Consider the following 18,139-nt stretch of genomic DNA (forward strand, 5'->3'; position numbering starts at 1 on the left):
ATGCGTTACTAACAAGTGAAACAAACTCAGGAAAATGTCCAAACCCTAATTTACAAGAGCTCATGTCTGAAAACAGCTTTGACTCACAAATACAACCAATAAAACCTCCAATCTAAAGCAGATGTTATCACTGGGGCAGACAATTACATGTAAAAACAATCCCCACTCTAAAAAGAGTCATGTTATTGAATAGATCATGTTTTTATTTTCTCTACAACCATCTGGCGAGCTCCAGATATGATCTCGCAATACCCACAGATTGAGAAACACTGATTTACACTATGTAACACTGAGGCGAGTTGTGGCATCAGCACCACCAGGGGGCAGTGCAGCTTCAGCTGTGTGTTTGTGCGGTCTCACCTCTCAGCATCGTGTGCTGGTGCTTGGCTGTGCAGATCAACCTGCTGATACCATCAATCACTTGGCTCTTAGAGTCCAGCTCTTTCTCCTTGGGCTTCTTGCTGAGAAAAATCACTGCAGAGGGAGGGGGGGGAGAGAGCCCAGTCATTTTCCTCAGCTGACGTTACACAGCAAATGTTGTTTACTGGTCTCGGGAAGCAAAACTGTGCATGTGGAAAAACTGTATTAAGCTTTCTGTGGCAGCAGAGAGAGCTGCATGGACTCTGATTTAATGCCTCATGTGAGGTCATCTGACTCAGCATAGGTACAAATGAAAATCGGGGGTTGTGGAGTAAAAAATAAGTGAGTTTATCAGACCTCCTTCAACTGCTCCTCATCTCTGAGAATAAAAGTTCCAGGCTACATAAGTGGTTACTAGCAAAACAGTAATAAAGTAGGTACCAGTTTAAAAAATTTAAAAAGAATATGTGGGATAAAAACAAGACGATATCTCTGGTTCTGCTGTGTTGAATTTTAAAATTGTCCTGAGTCTGACACATATTATAGAAGTGCACTGTTAAAAAGGTGAATAGGCTTAAAGAAATATACACATTACTCTTCAATTCAATTGCTGAACTTTTTGAGGACAGACATTGCAAGGTGCTAAATTGCTCCACCGCTGTTTACGACTCGGCCACTGTTGCCTCTTTCTCAAAAGGCACATCATCAACCTCCTATGTCTCCTAAAGGCATCATAAATGAGCCTTAATAGCAGATTGGACAAAATTGCATATGTCATCCAGCTGAATTTACTAGTTACAGACACTTTTTTTGTGTACAGTTGCGTCAGAATTTCCCAGCGTACCTTTCTTGTTCTTCTCCTTGGTAACAACGGTCATGGCCATGCTGGGCGGGGGGGTGAGCTCCCCTCCACACGGGAGGCGGCTGACTTGCAGTGAACGGAAATTACTCTTCAGGGTGTTCTTCAGTCCCACGTCTCTCTTCTCTCCCTCCTTCTTCTTCTCTGGGCCTTGCACCGTCCAGTAGTCCACCTGAAGACCCATGACCTCGTTGCCCGAACATGGAGAACTAACAACGGAGAAAACAAAATGAGAAACGGCACAGGGAGTGGACAATAAAAGCTAAGGTGAGAAAGAAAAATGGGATGAGTTTGCATTTATTGATAAGTGACACGAGTCTCGTCATACCCAGCTCCAGAGAGGGCGGTGGACACAGAGGGGGACTGCGGGGGGGTGCCCCCAATCTCCTTCCCATACAGACCAGCTGATGGGGGAGTCGGGGAGGACAGGATGCTTATGTTGCCTCCCATCGCATCATCTGAGTCCACTGCAAATTGGGGGAGGGGAATTATCTCGTGCACAAAATTTCAAATTAAAACTAAACACTGTCAAAATATGTATTGCTTGCCTGTGTGGAAATTTAAAAACCATACGAATTAGGTCTCTACATATAACTATATTGTAGTTGTGTTTATTGTTTCCTCCGCCAAGAAATTATGTTTTGGTCTGTATTTGTTTGTCGGTTTGTTAGCAGGATAACACAAAAACTACCAGACAGACTAAAACTTAGTGGAAGGATGTGGTCAATTTTTCATAATTTCCATTGATTTTTCAAACAATAATTCATTGATCTTTATAAAAGAAACAATCAGGCCTTTTTAGGAAACTGATATTATTTATGAGTGTGGAAAATGTATTCAATAAATAAAGTTTATGATTCTTTCTTTCTTTGCTTTATCCTCTGACCAGCACACAGAAACAACAGTCACATGTTAAAACGAATCCTTTCTTACCTGAGGTTGAGAGGCTTTGCTCCACAATTCCAACTTTCACAACCTGTTATAATGAAAAAGTTCTCAGATTAAAATAACATTCAACACAGAAGAATCTATCAATTCTGTTTGGCATCTTGGTATTTAAAAAAAAAAAAAAATACGTACCCCGATAAATGGCACAAATTTCTGACAGGAGTCCTCATCAGGGCTGCAGAGACAGATAACAGAGGCTGTGAGTGAGACCAGAGGTGTGTCTGAACATTTCAACAAAAGGTGCACATGAACACACTCAAAGGTCCTGGAGGGAAGATGACTGTGCCATGACCCATCCAGAGTGGAAATGGCACATGACTGGCTTGGGTGGTATGGGGGTCATCTTTGGGGTCACGTTACAATGAGATGAATGAGAGGACTGCTCCTTACAACCAAAAGAAGACAGGGTCAGGGGGTAAGAGAGCTAATTTTTGGTGAAGCGCTTGAAAAGTGATAGTTTGGGCACAGACATGGTAGTAACTGCGTGGCCTCATTACACGACTACGCTGATAAGCTGAGCGTGTCACCCGTTCAGCAATACATGAAAAATCATTAGGCACAGAAGTTTAGCGCGCTCACACAGGCCAGGACAACAGATTCTAAAAGTTATCTGTCTGCTTATGTCCTCTAACATGCAGCAACCAGCTCCTAACCTAGTCGGCGATTATCTCCCTGTCTTTCATGAGCCTGCAAAATAGACTGCACCCACAACAACAACGCAAGGACGAGTGGAGGTGCTGGTTTTGTTCCAGTGCAGGATGCAGAACAGCAGACCACAGCGATCTCACCTGCTCGGGCGCCAGTGCTGTATTTCCTCATTATGTTTCAGTAGAGTTACATTGTGCGAGCTGAAGGTTTTGCATAGCAATGCCACCGCGGAACAAAACACTAAATCCTAACAGGTTGTAAATCAATCACCAACGTTGTGCATCAAATCCTTCGAGTGTCCTAACTTTTATTGATTGAACATTTCTCGTGAAACTCGTATCGCTGGATGTATGAGCCAGTATGCACTTGTCAATTTGTTAAAAGGTTGTAAGGCAAATCTCCACAGCAACAACACAGAGGACAGAGTAAAACCCAAAGTCACAGCAAACCAAAGACAGGAGTAAGGACAGAGTGCAGAGTGAAGTTACAGTGAGTATCGAGTGTGAGAGGGGGAATGTTAGGACACAGCGAGACGGGAGCTCAAGCCAAATGGAGGAAGAGGAGGAGGAGGAGGAGGAGAGAGAATAGGGAGGGCAAAACAAGAGTCGAATCAGATACCTGATGTAAAAATCAAAATACAAACTCCTTTTCCTTGAATGCAAATCAAAAAAGGGGGGAAAGGGGGGAAGAAGGAATGCGACAGTGTTAAATCTGCGTGTTGTTTTTCGGATCTCTCCGACCAGTAAAAAGCTCCTGTCCCAAAGAGGGGAGGGGGTTTGGTCAAACCTCAGAAAGAAAACAAGCAAATGCACAGCGAGATGCAGAAGAGTGTGTGAGATGAGAACTGACTCAATGCAGGACTTTGTCGAGAGAGGCCTTCTCTAATCTGAAAATCAAATCCCTGCTCCATCACATTTAATTATTAACCCTCACCATAAAAACTTTTTTATGTCATAATAAACAGATGTGACTGTACTTTGTGTGTATTTGAATATGTAGACACATGCATGCATGCATATTTGCAATTCAATATCCTCTCATGTCTGATCCAGTGGTTCCCACTAATTATATAGACTGTGGCGGTTCTAATTTATCTATATTCTAAATTATTTGCAGTTCTATTTGCTGCATGCTTGCTAGCACTGTTGCTCTGCTATCGTCCACAAGGGTTTTACCGTCTCAGCTGCAGTTATCAGGGGCAAGGCAGTTCTTTCTCTTGTGAGAGAACTTATCTTTCAATCTATACGTGTCACTCAGAATCTGTTGCACACGAGTGAACTTCGTGCATGTGCACCCCTGCTACCGCCATAGATTTAATTAATTCTATGGGAAACACTGACTGATCAGTTGTGTTCAAGAACAAATTTTAATAAGAGAAAATAGAGGAACATTAATATCGGTACACCATGTTTGAAACCATTCCGACACAGACATGCTCAGAGCATAAAAACATTCATGCAACACACAAACATGTGCAGCACATGTGAGCATTTAAATCAATGTCGCTTTACCTCTTCTGTTTGTAGGTGAGCATGGCCTCCGAGATGGGGAACTGGTGGGACACGTTGGCACCGGCCAGATACTGAACCACTCGTCCTGCTACATCTATGTTATCTGCAGGGGAGCAGGGAGACAGATTGTTAACAACGTGCCTCTCTCCTTGTTACATGTCTGACTTAACAAGCTGCAAGACAACTGGTGAAAGATGCTAATTCCTCACATGCAGCACATTGCTCGGAGACTGTGCATTAATCATTTACATGTCACGGAATTAAGGAGACGGGCTTGCTGAGTGTAAAATGTCATTAAAACATGGGTGAAGTCGGCCGTACGACACACAAGACAAATCGCGTGTCGCAGAGAACGGCTGCGGGGCAAATCCAGCCTGACACACATTTGTTGGCACCTTGAAATGTGGAAACTTGAGGATTTTGAATGTCAATTTGTTTTGGACTGCTGCCTCTGTACTTTAAGCAAATTCCCCTTGTGAAAGAGAGAACCAGGAGTTTCTATCCAAACACTGCCTTTTGTATTGAGGATATAACAATTCATGTCGGAACAATGGAGGACAGAGGGCAGTTTTTTCCTGCAAACACTCGATGATTCAAGGTGGTGTGTGAGACTGTGACTCTTGCACCTATGGGGAGTAAATTAAGTGAGTTAGGTGGAGAGGAGTGGATATTATCAGGCCTGTTTGGGCAAGAACAAGTGAGAATTGAGGAAACGGATGAGGACAGAAAAATGTACATGGATATGTGTGAAGCAAAAAATGCATACCTAACAAAGTGAGTGTAAAATCAACTTAAATCTAAGACTATATAGAGCGTATATTCTACAAAATAGTGGTAAAAGAGGAATGTTTTTTACTTAATAACTCTCTCCCACAACACCTCAAAGTGAAATTTATGTAATGACAAGAAATGTAATGTAATGTCACATAAATGTACCTTTGATATTACAATCGATTCTGATAACGTCTGGGGTAAATATCTGACGATGTACTGTCAGAGGTGTAGCATCATGATGGAGAGTTGCTCTCTACACTAAAGCAGACTGTGGTGGTCTTTCACAAATTCAGAATTCTCTTTCCATCCATCAGTCTCTGGCCACTTTTCTTTCCCTTTCAAGTTGGGTGAACACGAGACATGCGGTCCTGCTTTGCAGTCAGACATCAGAGCCATGCATCCTACCTGAAGCGGGCCGATCTGTCCTGCAGAACAGCTCCCTCCATGCCGTGTCCATGAAGATGGTGTTGAACTTGCTGTCAAAGGAGGCCACGTACTTTGCCAGGGGATGAGAACCTGTGCACAAGAAGAAAATGCTCATATTTACAACAAATATAAAAATGGGTAGCGTGTTCTGGCTGGTATTTCCAATAACCCTCTGCACTAATCCTGACTGACATACCTATGGGGATCACCAGAAAGCGTATGTAACTGAGCCAGTCAGGGGTCTTGTTGGCCAGCTGCTCCACGAAGAACCTCAGGATGGTGCTGAGGTAACTCTGGTCGCCGGCCACTGCCACCTTCATCGTCGACGGGGTCTGTGCGTTGCAGTTGCAGCTGCAAGGGTTAAGGTCAGAAAGAAAGAGAAAGTATTTAAGAGAAAGGGAGAGAGAGAGAGAGCTAACTCATAAAAGATGTGGGTCACAGAGTGTGTGTGTGGGAGAAATTATGAGTGTCTGAATGATCTTCAGGGGTTTTCCAGGTTTTAAACCGGTCTTTCCTCTTTTGAAAGCCGGATTATGTCGTACGTTATAATTTGAAATACTAGATACTTGCAAGTATCTGCACGTCTCCTCAAGTTAAACCAAACATTACAGCAGCTTTAAGGACTTTGTTGCTAAACAATTTAGGAAGTGAGACATTAAGGGTTTTCCATTTGCAGAAAAAGACCTGTTCTGCTTAGGCTCCGTGACAACATTTGAGGAAACACCCAGCAGCCAGCTAAACCGTGAGTGAGTGACACATTAACAGAGATGTACAAGACTCTACATGACGAGGCCCCAGCTGGAGTAAACACACTGAGGAGCAGGTGTGGAGAGAGGGGGAGAGTTGCAGTTTGGCAGATTTAAAGAGAAAACAGGTTTAACAGAAGCAACACGGCAGAGCGAAACAGCCTCATCTGCAATTGACACGGCTTCCTGAGGGGACACAGGCGAGCAGATGGGTCCAAAAACAAAACAACAAAAAAAAAGAGAGAAGAAATTGTAGTTCAGCTTTCAAGAGAAAACAGACACATTTTGATTGAATGGGTTCACAGGCGGAGAGCACTTGAGCAGCGTGAGGGATGGCGTCCTGGAATTCTCTGGCGGCAAGCCACAACAAACACACATTGTTGTTTGGCGAAGACGACTCCCAGGATTACAACCGGCAAAATCATACTCTCTGATGGCTTGAGTCATTCAACCAATGCGTGTGTTATGTGTGCATGTGACTCACAATCTCTGGATGCGAGTAACGATAGTGTTGAAGGCAGCCTGAACATCGGCAGCAGAGCAGGTGGACACAATGGGCTGGGCCTGTTCGTGGAGCAACTCGGCCACATACTGCACAGAAACACACGCGAGAGGGACACGATGAGTTCATGGGGGAATAAAAGAGGAAGGGTTGATTGGGCTGGAGAGACAGCAGGAAAAACACGCTACTGGGGATACACAGTGTACATCCCATGAACAATACGTCCTGTCTTAATGCGAGATGAAGGTCAACATGTTGTGTATAGGAAAGCACACACCTGTCCTTGCCACTCCATGGTGTTGATGAGGATGATGCTCTCTGGAAGGCGTTCGTCAGAGATGAGGATCTGGTTCAGTTGGTCGTACACAGACTTCCTGGGAACCTTTGGCACAAATGAGAAACAGAGAGTCTAAAAACATCTGTGAAGAACAGATCCGCGGCTTGATATTCCATCCGTGTGTGTCGCTCACCTGCGCTATGAGCCGTGATTCTGGGGAGTACTCGCTCTCCATGCTGCTGGTTCTGTCGCTCTGGGCCTTGGAGTTCTGTCTGTCTTTCATGGAGGTGCTGCGAGGACGCCTCTGCAGCTTGTTCTCAACTTTACTGAGAAAGAGAGTAAACCGGGGAAGTGTGAAATACACAACAGAGCAACAAAGCTAAACAAACACATTGACCCGTTAAGGTCCGGTGTGCTGTGGGGTGTGCATGTCTCAACCTTTAGAGCCAGATTACACACATGTTTTTCATCAAGTTTCATAGTTTTGTGTGCGACTGATGCAATATATAGTGATTTAATCAAAATACCCGGGGGAAAAGAAAAATGTATTGTGGTCGTTTGTTAGCACAGTGGCGTTTCAGACAGTGACCGACGAACTATGAAAACAACAATGAAGAATATTCAGACAGAGACGGGGCTGAGAAATTTAAGTTTTTGTAAATGTTGACAATTCTGTCAGCTCTTCAGAAACCTTGAGGTTTTAAGTTTTAATTTTCAAACAACATTTAGGTTTTAGAATGCGGTTTTATTCCAACCCTTAAGTCTTAAAACCTAAAAACCCTAACATAACTTTCATTATAAAGTTCATGCATGATGACATAACACTACTGAGAGTGTATGTGTCCAGATGTAAGACATTTACCTGGGAGACATGTGGTTTTGGGACTCTGTCTTGCAGAGCTTGCCAACAGTGGTCATTCGTTCAGTGTTGACATCCCAGGTGCTCACCTCCCCTGGCCCTGGCCCCGGCCCTGGCCCATTGTCTTCAGCCTCTGGCTCCTGAACCAAAAGGAGAGGGGGAGCAAAGATGAGCCAAGAAAATGATGTTTATGATACAACACTGGCATGGTCACATCCCGTCAAACTAGACCAGATTCCTCCTCAGGTTTCAGGTGTATTCCTTATTCTGTCTGAGTGGAGAATAAGCAGCCAGCATTTTAAGGAGAAGAGTTGAGAAACAGTGGGGGTGTGGAGGGAGGTCGAGAGGTGCTGGCATGCTGAATTATTCAGCTGAGCTGCTGAGGTTGGAGATAATGATGCAAGCGCTCCTCGACAGATGAGATAAAAAGTTGTGGTCTCTTAGCAGGTGGCGGAGGAAACACTGCTCCTGCAGCTCAGATATTCAGATTGATCTGGGTTATTGAACCAGGGAGATGATCGGACGGCGTGCAGCTCAGAAGGGGAGCCGGGGGTCAGAGAAACAGGTTAGACAGACCCGACAGCACAAAGGCGAAAACAAACACAAACATCTCTCCTTCGATCGCCGCCAGTCAAGACTCCTCCTGCATGGTGCTGCCTTCCCTGATCCATAATGGATGGCTAAGGCTGCTTGGTGTGCTCGCCCTTACATAAACCCTCCCTCTGTGATTTCTCTTGGAAAAACAACAAAGACCCATGGGAGGAAAGAGCACTCAAGTGGACGGGATGGGGGGTCAGAAAAGACAAATCCGAGTAAGAGTTGCTCAAGGGGGATTTAGCTTGAGAAAAAAGGAAACTAGTGTTGTTCCAAAAACATACCACAACAGTCGGATCTGTGGGGCTGTCGTCTTGATACCGAGCTCCTTGTACTTTACATCTGTCCACAGTCAGAAAGTCTCCACTCTGCAGGGGAAACACACATACACACACACACATACATTAAAACAATGTAACAATGGAAGTCACTTCTCCGATCTATCTATTAATTCATCTAATAATTCCTGAAATCTTTGTCTGTCTGTGTGTGGAGCCCAGATCTGGAGAACCGTTCATTTGATCAGCTTCACACTTGCCATTTGTATGGTTAATACCCAAGTAAGAGCAGTGTTGAATTAGGTGCGATTTGAATTGGAGGCATTCAGTAAATAAACTATGAAAAAAAAAGAGGTGTCAAGCACTCTGTAGCAGCGGTAGCTAGGACTCATTAACGTCAGCGATGTCAAAATAATGCTATGGTCCATCTGTTCAGATTTACCAGTTTCTCATTGTGTCCCAACAAAGTCCAGCTTGGTGACAGCGGCGGAGTATAAATATCTCTAAAAGCTTCTAAATGTTTCACTACCACTGTGTACTAATACTATATGAGCTTCCAAAGTATAAATGAGACATTTATGTGTTCAGGTTTACGCGACTAAGTGTTTAAGTGCATCTCCTATGATCTACTTAATTCATTTCAATATCACTTCAAAGACCTTACATTTTGTCTCGCAGACATTTTTTACAAGTTCAGCCTGGGACATTTATTGGGTAAAATGGAGGACTATAGCAGTCTGCAGTGCTCCGGGCTGTTTTATTACAGGCTAAAATGGATTCCCAGATATTTATAAACAGCACTCCCTCTATCGCCATCAGACTCAACACGTCTCCCTCTTTCTCTGCCCTTGTTGATTCCAATGGGCCATAAATCTGAGCAGGAATTCAGGGACAGCAACAGTCAATCTTTTCCCTGTGCATGGCAGCATATTTGTATCTGTGTGTGTCTGTGTACGTGGGTGAATGAGTGTGTGTGTGTGTTGATGGTGGTGGTGGAGAGGTCAGTGGGTGTCAGTCCCTATAAATACTGCAGGACTACAGGGGTGCATAGGATAAGGACCACAGGCCCCGTTCTCTTTTGCAGGGTGGGGACATTGCCCTCGTGCTCAGAATATCTTGGCTGTCTTATCATGGACCTTGGGAATCCCTGAACCACAATAAGCACAGAAGAGCGCTAGATATTTAAACACCTCTAACCATGGGCCATTCCTTTACATAACACTGTTTACATAAAAAAGAACCTCAGCAGAAATCTAGGGGGAAGAACCTAAGGGGTAAACAGTGGAGCTGAGAGGCATGAAAGAGGCCTGTTGATGGAGTGGCTGATCAACTTACAGGACATGACAGCTCTCTCTGCTGACTTTTCTGGCTGTGTATGCTTCCAATTTCTGTCTGAGAACTGGAGTGAGACATCCCTTCAAAAAACGGCCTAAAAACACAAATAGAAAGATTTGAATTAAAAACAACAACTAACAGCATGGAAATAATGTTTTTTAAAAAAAAGTTAATTGAGAGGTATCAATGAGAGCTTTTTCAAAAATAACAATTTCTTCAATGTTTTCGAACAAATCAAACAAATTTGTAGACGCAAATTCTGATATTTCAAAAATAATTAAGTTATATTAGAAGAATAAAGTCGTAATAGGGAAGAAAGTCGTAATATTTAAAGGGAAAAATAATCATAATATGACTAGCATAAAGTCGTATAATGAGAAAAAACTCATTACAAAAGTTAAGGCATTATGTAATGAGAAAAAAGGTCATAAAATTATGAGGATAAATAGTAACAGTCACAATATTAACCTGATAGTCCTGATAATTGTGATAATATGTTGTTTATATGCAAAAAACATTACATATTTTGTTATTTGTGAAGTATAACTTGAGGTTGTAGCCTAAAATTTAGACTTTATTCTTTTTATAATAATACTTTATTCTCAAACCCCCCACCCTTTTAAGTGGCCTTAATTCTCCATCATTATGTGAATAATATGAATATTTCAGTCAATAGAATTATTAGATATATTAGATTTAAAGAGGTTGAGTGCAGACATACTTGAGTTTAGGTTTAGGTGTGCTAAGGACGCTCTCGTTATCCTCCATCTCTGGCCCGCTGTCGCTCTGGTTGTACACTTCAAGACTGTCGTAGAGTAAGTCCAGATCCTCCTCCACCTCCTGGGTCTGGTCTACAGGGTCAGAGTCCAGGACCTACCGCACAGGATAGACACATCATTAACACATCAGCACACTGTAATCAGGGATTTGTCATTATGGCCGTGGATTAAATAAATGTAGGGAGTGACTGGTGCTATGCATTAGCTAATCACTTTCACAGCTGGGTTAATGGAGCTTAAAGAATGAACAAGAGCACTGGCGGCTGTAAAACAAACAGAAAAACAAGCTATGCCATAAATACATCCCTGCCTCGGCCATAAGCAGGCCACGTAGAAGGTAAGTGAGTGCTTGAACAGAGAGCTAAGGTGATGTGCCTTGATCTACCCGCTGCACAGTGGGGATGTATATCATAGAAACTGAACACAGCCAGGCCTTGTGGACTAATCAGGTGATTAATGCCACTCCATAAGTGCAGGAGCTGGCAGGGAGCAGATAAACACAGTCTGTCCACTCTCCTCCTCCCGGCCATGTATTAATAGAACTGTAACCCTGCACACTGACTAGCCACAAGGAAGAGATTAGAGATAGGGAATGTGATGAAAGATCACCGGGCCACCTGGAGCTTCCAGAACCATCCAGCGAGGCTGATGGCCTCGAGGCTCCTATAGGCATCAGTGGGTTAAACCTTATAAATATGTCTCTTTGTGCGGATGGCTTAAAGTAAACATAAACCTAAAGGGAAGAGTGAAAAGGCACAGCACGTCCTCATTCAGAGTGGAAACCTACCTCTTTTTGGGTTCAGAAGAAGAAATGGAACTAATACTCCTATAGGTTCCACAATTTGCTAGTAGTTATATGTATAATGGCCTAATGCAGATTAAGTAGCGGGGTACATGCAGTTGCACACAAATGTTCGACATCCGGCCGATGACCTGATTAGAAGCTTTTATGTAGAATCCAGAAACACTTCACATTCACACTCGAGAAGAAAAACACTAACCTAAAATAGGACAAGCCTCTGAGCCTACATTTATCATTAGATTAACTGGTAGAGAATATGGCCGTTAATGGATTCTGCATACGGATTGCAGCTAATGGCAAAGTATGAATCATACATCAATGAACACGGAGGTAAGGCAGCCTAGCATTATAATGACGCTTGTACCTCTGCTGTGGCACTGATTTCTTCACAGACAATGCTCCTGCAGACTGGAGCACGCTAGAACTACAGATTAGTCCCCCCCCCCAAGTGCAATTTAATAACTGAAATGTATTGAAGCTGACTCACTGAAGTATTCATAACAGAAGGATGGAGAAATTCCAGGAGGCTGCACAGGGAAGGATGCTTCCTGCTCTAAATTTCAACACACTGTTTGCTGCTTTGACATGGAACACAATCTCCTGGGTGTCGATCAAACAGAAGGCAACTCTCCTTTTCTGCAACTCACCTCATCTGTCACCTTGAACCTCTTAAGCAAGGCCACGAACTTCTGCTTGAAGTTGGGTTGCTGTAACGGGAAACAGAAAGCATACAGTTATGATGAAAACAACCCCCCCACCACCCAAAAGGGAAAGGCTGTCCTGATTAAATAAGCATGACAGCTGGGCTCAGGCTTTTCAGTTCTCCAGTAACTGTCCACTGGATTACTCATTCACAGCGACTCCACGTAAAGACCATTATAATCAGTCCAGTGAACCCAGTGTTCATTTACATGCTCATCCACATCGTCCTAATGGCTTGGGCAAATGGAAGACAGAGTGTACTTTCTCTTAAAAGCTGGTCTGACAGCGAAGACAGATCTTGTGTTATAGTCAATGAGTGGCGAGCAAAAAAGGATGAGGCGGCAACTAACCCTGGTCATGGAGGTTGTCCGGATCATTTTCCTCCGGGCTTTCTTGGGCTTCCTGACCTCGTCGTCTTCGTCATAAAGATCCTAAAGTGTAGACAAGAAGGATAAAATATCTGTAATATATCAAACTAAAATTAAAAAATCTCTTCACTTACTTGCTATCAAAGCTATGTAACAGCACGTACTGTGCGACAAGGATTTTATTCCTTTAATTCACTGAATCTCTTATATGTATTTGGTTTCACTGGGTATTGCAGATTTGTATGCACCCAAGTCATTTCTGGCACTGACCTGGCCATGAACTGCGTCATCACTGGCTTCTTGCTCTGAAGAGTAGCTGTCATCATCCTCCTCAGAATAATTATCCATGTCTGGGGAGCGGTCTGAGATGAGAAAGCACAGAAACACGTCAGGATATTAAGATACACATCTAGACAGCATTACAGCCATACAGATTTAAATTTGCAAGTTTCCCACAGACACATCTTTTTAAATTTAGGCTTAGGAGAGATAGAGTTTGTTCGGTGAACGAAAAGACAAGTAGAAATCCGAAGGTCGCAGCCTTATTAGTGCTGAAACTCAAACTCAATCTTTTGGAATAAAAAAGCCCTGAAGGAACCAATTCGTTCTGAGTGAAATCCAACCTTCTAAATGCACTTTTTCGGTAAATGTTGTTCTTCCATCACATTGGAAGGTAAAAGGGTTTTTATTTACAAAACAGTATTATTCTCTTATGATGTAAATAATGCTTTATGTCTGTTGTTTATTAATCACAAATATCAAACTAAGTTAAAGAAATTGGTTGCCACTTAATCCATGAAAGATATTAAATGTATTCGGTGGGGCTAAAGTTGTACAATTTCCTGTCGTTCATCATTTCATCTTGCCCTCTTGGCAAGAGTAATGAACAAAATATAATTTACAGTTATGTAAAACATATTCCTACCACATAATTAAAGGCAAAATTTTACTGCTGCGGAAATGTAATGAAACTCGTGTTGTATGCAAATGAGGCCATAGAGCTCTCTTTGAGTGATTCATTTTAGTGGTAGTGAGGTAGATTTCCCTGTGTGTCAGGTGATGGATCTTTTTTTTCTTTTACAGCTTATTCAGACTTCCTCCTTGCCTGTGAAACATCCTGTTCTATGTCCCTAGAAGAGAATGAATATTATTAAGGATCACTGCATAGGGGTGAAAGATAAACATCTTCCCCTTCCCTCAGAGTGACACTCGTTTAATACTCGGTGCATGAGCTCATCTGTTATGTTTGAGCGGCCTCCTTAATAACATCCAGAGCAGCGAGGGATCAGCATAGCAGGACGAAGGCGTGGAGCGAGAGCAGGGCTCAATATTCCCCCCTGCCCAGAAATAAAGCAGTGTAAGGTAATAGGCCCTACATCTGTTCAGCTCTCGAATCGACATTACAACCATAGCTGAAGAAAATAACATATCCTTGGCAATAGGTTGGCCTGGGATTAATAGAGTTTATTCTGTCCACGGTTGGGAAATAGAAGCCATGTGCAAGGAGGGAAGAGAGAGGCCTGGGCAGGGACGGCTGGCTCTAGGGTGACGGCTGAAATTACACACAGGATTTGGCCGGGCAGTACGAGTACAGGCCTGTCAAAAAACACATTTGGGTGGGACGGGATATGGCTGTGCCCACCTGAGGTTTTAGTCTTGCGGCCAGCTTGGACGCTTCCGTCCTCGTGGTCGATGGGCTGGCTGGACAGAGAGTACACGCTGATCTCTGCCACGCGCACTGGCGCCTCCTTCACGTTGCTATGGAGACCCAGAATTTGACCTCCGTCTGTCGGGTGTTGCATCACCTGGACATAGGAAGATTAAAAATGAGGTCACTGATTTTAAAAAGATAAACTTATATAAGACACCAGTTTCATTCTATCCCTCTCCTGCGTCGTCACAGATCATATTATCTTTTGCTGAATGAATACAACACAGGGTCTGATAACTGGACTTCATCTGCCTCAGCATCAAGTCCTCCTTAGCTCAGATGCCTTCGGGTTTTGTATAATTCCTGCTTCTTTCTGTCAATCAGTAGAGTCATGTGGAAGTCACATGGAACAAATCTTTCGGCAGAAGGGAGGCAAGATGGGAGAATTGTATCTGAGGAAATACTGAACCAACAGAGATGACGACAGCTTCTGTTACTGCTTTACAAGCACAGAGATTTACCAACTGATGACAAGCTGACAGCTATGTTATCTCCACATAAATCTTCATTAGCACAATACTGCTTCCCCATTCAGAGAGTCTGAACCCGAGCATTTTTGTGCCTATCATCCAGTATGACACAGTTGGTAAAGTGTTCTGAATCAGATGAGGAGGGACCAGCTTCGACTCTGAGCACTGTCTGGGGGGTGCTCTAATATTTCACTTGATGAATTGCTGTACAGGGAGTACGCTCAAACACCAGCAGGGGTGCAATTGAATGCACCATGCAAAGTCCAATAAGTGACATAATGCCCCAGCAGATTCATTATAAGGGCACAAGAGAGTTTACTGCACAGCATATGACAACATAATTACCTAACAACATCCAATAATGGCCAATCGAGCTTTATTCATAGACGACTATGGCTCGTTTCACTGCAGCGATCCCCACAGCAAAACAGCACAGCAGCTGAGTGCTTGCAATAATGCATTAGTCTGGTTTTCAGATGTCAGTCAGTTCCTGTCTTGGGGCTAGTGCAGGAAAGAAGTCCAAGTCACCGGATCCACATTTTGTGTGTAAGGGCATGGTTACACATGCACGAGAAAAGCAATGGCGAACCTTTATATCCTAGTCCCTTACTATCTGTCTGAGCGAGGGTGCGACTAAAACATTTAAACAGTATATTAAATCCAGAGCAAAACATTTTAAGTGATCTGTATCTGCTATGTAAAACATCATTGGTCAAAAATACCCGACTGGGCTTTGGAAAAACACAGGTTGTTTTGAGCGAATGACCCACAGAATGCCACAAATTAAATATAGCTGACAGTTTCAATGTGTGATCTCCACCATGACAACAGTACAGGTGAGACATTGCTCACAAGTGCAGGGAAAATACGAATACAAAAGCCACAACACGAATGCAGAAGTGAACACACAATTGCAAAAGCCACAATGGAAACACAATAACAATGGATGTTGACAGTGATATAACCAGCTTATCTTTACCCACTTTCTACAGTTAAGTGTTTGCAGTTGTGTTATGGCTTTTGCATTAGTGTGACCCGTTAATGCATTTGTGTGAGACGTCTCGGCCAATGTACTGTAGGCATTAGGAAGCAATGGAAGTGGACCCACTTTAAAAATCATCTTCATGGCTCAGCAGTATGACGTAAACTTTAAGTACACACTAGATCAAGAACTTGTAAAAAGAACTTAACAGACATTTACATATTTAAAAACATCACTGGGCATTAAAGAAGCTCCTCTTCCATTATGTATGCAAAGCACGACCAAATACATTACTTGGAGAAAAGTGCATATGAAGCCAGTTCCAGATGGCCCGTAATCTCACATAGCAGTATGTGTGACGAGGATGAATCATTTGAAATGACACAATAACGCAGGAGAGCCTCTCATTGGCAACTAAGACCTGGTTACAAAGACACTAATAGCATGTCAGTCACTGTCAGAGCGCCGCAGAATGCAATCACAAGCTCCTGAGCCAAATCATGCCTTCTTCAAAGAGAAATGAAATGGCTGAAAATGAAACATGAAATGAGATGGTTGAAAGAGGCGCCCTCAGTCTAGCCACCATATAGTACCTCAGCCATATTGATGACTCCCACAGCCAAAGTTTTGAAGCCAAGAATGGTTCGATTCTTGTAGCGTTTCCTCCTCTGCAGCATGATCTGCAGTCTGTTGGCGTCCCTCTTCAGAAAATGAGGGTACTGAAAAAGAACACAAATAAAGTCAGATAAACAGTGCAGACTGCACAATATATTCATCAGCCTTTAGTTGGAAACACATGTGCACTTATTTCACCACATTGAATTTGTTTTAATCAACTTCTATTTCCTCTTAAGACTTTTCTTTGACAACAATATACATAATAAAAAGACCTGCTGTTATTTATGAAGTCACTCTCCTTGACATCACATCATAAAGAACATTGAAGCTGATGCCCACTTTCTTTCAAGACTCTCTCAGCTTTTTGAGTGTGATTCAGTTTCCTGATCCTTTTAATTACCAAAAGTCTTTTCTCAGTGAGGGAATTAATGGGTTTCGTTGCATCAACGGGTAATTGCCGACTATAATGTACCAGTGTGGCCAGGCAGTATTATTGCCATCAGACATTTTCAATGTTTCACCCGCCAGTGTCCTTCTTACAATCCAATTGACATTTAGCTTGCTCACACTGTCAGGTCTTTTTGCAACATTAAAGTATCCAAAATGTTTCACAAGATTAAATTGCAGTAAAAATACTATTTGCATTGAATTGTGAGAAGTGATGATGTTGATAACACAACTGGGCCAAACTCATATAGACATAAAGTCTCATTGTATTCAGATGCAAGCAATGACCCCAAATAATTACAGCCTGCAACCTTACTTTCACAAAAAAAAAAGTCAATGGGTGAACTATTGACGACAATTCACCCAATTTCAGAACTGATTTTCTCTCTGAGACTTTAAGTATTTCATCCACACATTTGTTTTTATCATCATCTTGTCTGCTTTCTCTGGAATCATAGTGTCTCTGACTCCCACAACTTGATCTTCACATTGCCCTCCCTTGCCTTCTTGGTCTAAAATATTAACATGGCTTTGTAAGATTAAGTTTCAAGGTCACTGCAGTTTTAATATTGTATCCTGCCCTTGCTCTTTCAAGGCGTCAGTCAGCTCATTTCTAGGTATCATGTCTTTTTTTCCACAGCTTGATCACTATAGCTATCTCAATTCAGGGGCTGGATCCTTCTGAGGCAGCACTTGAGGACAAGAGTGGCCCATTTTGAGCAATTGTTCGAATGCGGCCAACAAATGCGTCATTGCATTCCAGGAAAACAAAGGATCTGACAGGCATCATTGGCAAACTCATCCCAGGATTCATTGCGCGCCAGTGACAAAGCTAACGAGCTAGTTGAGCTGCAGTGAGGGCAGCCGCTGAAAGTAGCAATGCATTGGTTTGAGCGGGACAACTGGTGACACAAATAGCTACAAGGATGAGTCCATTGGAAAACCATCGTAATCCACAAGAGAAACAACAAAGCCATTTCCTGTGCCCCCAAAACAAGAGTTAAAACCTCGTCTAATCACAAATAACATGCACATTAGTCATACAGGCAGATTTTGTGATAAAATAATTGTAAATACCCATGTCTGAAGATTTTGAACCTAAAAATGTTGCTACTGGAAAGTAATCCAACACCAAAGAAGTAA

At 42.8% G+C, this 18,139-nt stretch overlaps 1 protein-coding gene across 1 annotated transcript in view; it reads right to left on the bottom strand.

The window, feature by feature from the left end:
* zmp:0000000755 (phosphofurin acidic cluster sorting protein 2) overlaps positions 1 to 18,139 on the bottom strand; it is a 47,481-nt gene that overhangs the window by 3,364 nt on the left and 25,978 nt on the right. Inside the window, exons 4-23 of the mRNA XM_061087598.1 lie at positions 16,525 to 16,650; positions 14,411 to 14,573; positions 13,039 to 13,130; positions 12,751 to 12,831; positions 12,346 to 12,405; positions 10,839 to 10,990; positions 10,118 to 10,211; positions 8,789 to 8,872; positions 7,914 to 8,050; positions 7,245 to 7,377; positions 7,052 to 7,156; positions 6,757 to 6,863; positions 5,723 to 5,877; positions 5,506 to 5,616; positions 4,327 to 4,429; positions 2,300 to 2,342; positions 2,153 to 2,195; positions 1,548 to 1,686; positions 1,205 to 1,428; positions 361 to 474 (exon numbers count right to left, since the gene is read on the bottom strand). Coding sequence (XP_060943581.1) covers positions 361 to 474; positions 1,205 to 1,428; positions 1,548 to 1,686; positions 2,153 to 2,195; positions 2,300 to 2,342; positions 4,327 to 4,429; positions 5,506 to 5,616; positions 5,723 to 5,877; positions 6,757 to 6,863; positions 7,052 to 7,156; positions 7,245 to 7,377; positions 7,914 to 8,050; positions 8,789 to 8,872; positions 10,118 to 10,211; positions 10,839 to 10,990; positions 12,346 to 12,405; positions 12,751 to 12,831; positions 13,039 to 13,130; positions 14,411 to 14,573; positions 16,525 to 16,650 — 2,266 coding nt within the window. The remainder of the gene's footprint in view (positions 1 to 360; positions 475 to 1,204; positions 1,429 to 1,547; positions 1,687 to 2,152; positions 2,196 to 2,299; positions 2,343 to 4,326; positions 4,430 to 5,505; positions 5,617 to 5,722; positions 5,878 to 6,756; positions 6,864 to 7,051; positions 7,157 to 7,244; positions 7,378 to 7,913; positions 8,051 to 8,788; positions 8,873 to 10,117; positions 10,212 to 10,838; positions 10,991 to 12,345; positions 12,406 to 12,750; positions 12,832 to 13,038; positions 13,131 to 14,410; positions 14,574 to 16,524; positions 16,651 to 18,139) is intronic.

Source organism: Limanda limanda, chromosome 15, assembly GCF_963576545.1.
Source record: "Limanda limanda chromosome 15, fLimLim1.1, whole genome shotgun sequence".
NCBI classification, from domain to species: domain Eukaryota; kingdom Metazoa; phylum Chordata; class Actinopteri; order Pleuronectiformes; family Pleuronectidae; genus Limanda; species Limanda limanda.